Source organism: Acanthisitta chloris, unplaced genomic scaffold (genome assembly GCF_000695815.1).
Source record: "Acanthisitta chloris isolate BGI_N310 unplaced genomic scaffold, ASM69581v1 scaffold11357, whole genome shotgun sequence".
Classification (NCBI taxonomy): domain Eukaryota; kingdom Metazoa; phylum Chordata; class Aves; order Passeriformes; family Acanthisittidae; genus Acanthisitta; species Acanthisitta chloris.
In genome coordinates this window covers 6,365-10,162 of record NW_008683215.1, presented here as the reverse complement: position 1 = coordinate 10,162, position 3,798 = coordinate 6,365, and the positions used below count along the sequence as shown (strand labels likewise).

Genomic DNA, 3,798 nt, shown 5'->3' with positions numbered 1-3,798 from the left:
TCCCTAAGAAATTCTAGTTTAGAAAACAGTGAATATTAGGAGTGTCCTTGATTTAATCTGCTTGAGTTCATTAAAATCTTGTAAATTACTACCTTGAATTATATTGATAGTGCAAAGCAAAACATGCCATTGAAGTTCAGTTTAAAAGTAAACTCTTCCATTGGCCTTCAAATGATATTTTTCTTGATGGAGCTGTGATAGTCCAGCCACAACAGTGTCCGTGTCTTTGCCCACAAGGACTCCCACAGGCTCCTCTAATCACAGACACTCATGAATTCCAAGGAGGAGAGGTTGGAAAGGGGGAAAAATTTCAGAGACTACATCAGAATTAGGAAGCCAGAGTTTATTTCTCTCCTTCTTCACAGAGTTTGTGTGACCAAGAACAGATTGTTTCTCTTGGGATTCATGTCGGTTGCATTTACTTAACTAAGAATTTTGTGTTTTCCCTCAGCCAAGTACTATATTACCTCTTTATTTGGAGGAAGGATGTTAACTCCACAAGGTGATTCATAATGGAAGCATCTCCAAAATAGTAGATTAGTTGCCTTCTGGAGAATCCTACTGCTTTCTGTTGACTAGAGAGAGCTGGAATCTCACCTCCTACATGGCTACAGTTAGGTGATATGAGCCCACTTTGCCTCAGTTCTCTCTTGGTAAAGTGAAAATATCAACACTGCCTTCACAGGGGAGCTGTGAGGTTGCTTCACAGGTACTCTGACACATTCCCTGGACACAGCCATGCCACAGCTGAAAACATAAATATGGCATGTGTAACACACCTTGGGCTACGGATGCCATATAAATAATATAAGCTAGCATTGCAGATACGTATGCTAGGTCTTGGTAGAATTCTATACCCTAGAATCTGCACTACTGTACCTTTGCAATATCTGCTATACTAGCTAGCTAGTGTAAAAGCAGTGCAGTATGCTAATCTACATGCCTTGTAGCAATTGAAAATACATCATGACAACAAGGGCAGGAGTATCAGCCTGATCTTCAGCCTATGGAGTTATTCTTTTCATAATTCCTACCCTTGTTAGGGTTACCCTTGTTAAGATTTTGATAAAATAACCATCTCTTGCCTTTTAAAGTCCTCAGATTTATTTATCTATACATACATTTATATTCTGAATCATTGCATAGCTATATTCCCACGAGATGGTTCAAATCACAAAATATACAGGGAACCCTAGGGATAGAGCATTCATGAGGAAAACTCCTGAAGGCATCAGGCTAAGAGAAAAAATTTCAGAGAAGATTAGATTAATTTTAGATCTAGAAAATATAGGCAAAATTTTTCTTAGTTTTTATGTGAGATGCTCAGAACTGGCTTCTGTTTCAGAACTGAAGAAAAACACTGTTGCTTGACCTCTTTTGCAAATCATTTCCTCTGGGCTAACAAATTGTCTTGCCTATTTGTCCCATCATAAACAAGTATCATGAGTAAGTATCATGACAAATATCATGACCATCATGAGTATAACTGCAGTATAGCTAGTGTCAACATTGACAGCTCTTTCTATCCAAACACTCAAATGGCTCTCTTAAAAGTAATCATAAAAGGTAACTATAAAAATTGTTAGAAATGAGCAACACATTTCTTGGGCATAAATGTATACATCCAAACTAGCCACACCAGGTTCTCTTCACTATCAAAAAAAAGAAAAGGCATTTAAAAAGGAAATACACACACACAGAGATATACAATATTTGAGTAGGTAATAAATTTAAATTACTTAAATTACAAGTACATCTTTCTATTGATTACCAAGAGAGCCCAGGGTGACCTGTTAAGGGAAAGAAGCCTCTACCATAGTTCAATGGAATGAAATCCAGACAGCCCACTCTGATTTCACAGTTTATGTGTGGCAATATCAAACCATGGGTTGAAAAGTCATGTGTGTCCACACATAAAGATATTTCACTGGAAAGATTCTGGTTTTATTTCTTTTAAATTGGCATATTTTCAGTATTAGCATGTGTCTGCTATTTTTAAGTGCCAGTTTCAGAGTGAAAACCCTGGCACGGCAGGCAGAACTCCCACCAACATCATCAGCAGTTCTGCATGGCCAGCTCTTGCTGTTCCAGTCCTTGAATATGTATCTGCAATGCTTTTACAGTAAAGCTGTATATCTTATTTGAAGCCTAACCTCATTTTGTAATCCTCCCTATAAAACTGACCTTTAGACATTTTTGTGCCAGCTGACTGCAAGTTTTCTTACTCACAGAAAGTCTAATCAATGTAATAAGAATGTTTTCTACCATGCTGAGCTATGCTGAGAAGCTGATTGTCTGTGATACAGAAAAATGTCTTCTCACTGCATAGCAAAGACAATAGAAAGACAGACATACAATTAATATCCCAGTAGATACTTTTCTGCTTTTAACTCAGGAAGCTGTTTACTTTAATGCCATTGCAAATTTCAGATTAGTAAATTCTTAAAAGCATAGGAAAACTCAGAAAACAACACAATCTCAATCTAGCAATGATAAAATAATAATTTCTGACAGCATCAAATAATGCAGAAATGGAAGCAGGAGCCAAGGATGACTGCATGCAGAGAGCACACTCTCCCCCAATGCCTCAAGGTGCCAGTCTGGGATGCAGACACATTGTCTAGCTTGTGTGAGGCAGGGATGTGCTGCTCTTTCAGTATCACACCATCTGTGGTGGAAACAAGAGATCTGGGGAGCTGGTGAGGCTAAAAGACTCAGAAAATGTATTTCCAAAATATCAGAGGAATTGAGATGGTCAGAGGTGTAAGGCTGAGCTGCCCAATAAGAGGGTGTAACTGTCCCCCCAGCTCAGGCTGCAAAGTCCTGGGGATCCTGTGTGTGTGTGTGTGTGTACAGAGAGTGTTGTTATGAGAATCTGGCTGATGTGAGCCAAATGAAACCATTGCTAGCACAACTCCAGTGTGTACTTGCTTGCTTCTGCCTGCCGGGCTGCTGTGGTCTGGCAGGTTCTGGAACCATGCAAGGCTGTTGCTGAGCTCTCACCTTTCCTGTCCAGGGTCAGATTAGGAAATTGTTCTAAAGGACATAGTATCACAAAATGCATTTGTATTTCATTGAGTTTCTAGCAAAGCAAGATACTTCTCAAAGCACCAAATAAAACAAGATTGTCTTCATATTAACTTTAACTGGGAGTGCTTCTCCTGAACTTTTGGGTTTATTTGTGGAAAAATTATATGAAAGCCTGAAAATACAACCTGAGGTGAGTGCACTGAAACACTTGCAGACCTGTAGTGCTTAACAGAAGGCAACCTGCATGACCATCACTTTTCTCTTTGCAGAGTTATCGGTGCCATGAGCAACTTTGAAGAGTTCCGCAAAGCTTTCAATTGCCCAGTGAACACGACGATGAACCGAGGGGCAGAATCCTGCAGGCTGTGGTAGATGTCCCTTCCAGGTCTGCCCTCAAGGGGAGCCTGCAATGTGAACTGCTGTGCCTGAGCTCAAGCCCTCTACTAGTGTTTCAGAATAATGTTCTGAAATCTGGAGGGGTGTTACTTCAAGTGCATCTTCCTTATCCATGCTGATGGCCTGCATGGATCTAATCACCTCCTATTTAGAGCCTAGAAACATTCCATATAGAAGAGGTTTTCTTTGATGATAATACCCATAAAACTACTCCTGCTCATCTGCAGTTGCATTGCTGTTGATGGATAACTGCCATTATCAATTCTAATTCCTGATTTATAGTTGATCAAGAGGTAAATGCTGAAATCTAGTTTTAATCTATTGCTCTGCAGGGGTGCTATGCAGAATACTCCTACACAAAGTTTATTTTTT

General features: G+C 39.6%; 1 protein-coding gene across 1 annotated transcript in view; it reads left to right on the top strand.

Moving 5' to 3' along the window:
- PHEX (phosphate regulating endopeptidase homolog, X-linked) overlaps nt 1-3,402 on the top strand; it is a gene marked incomplete at its 5' end in the record, with an annotated part of 65,191 nt that extends 61,789 nt beyond the window's left edge. The window contains one exon of the mRNA XM_009078842.1: nt 3,300-3,402. Within this exon, the coding sequence (XP_009077090.1) occupies nt 3,300-3,402 (103 nt within the window). The remainder of the gene's footprint in view (nt 1-3,299) is intronic.
- Between the last annotated feature and the right edge of the window lie 396 nt (nt 3,403-3,798).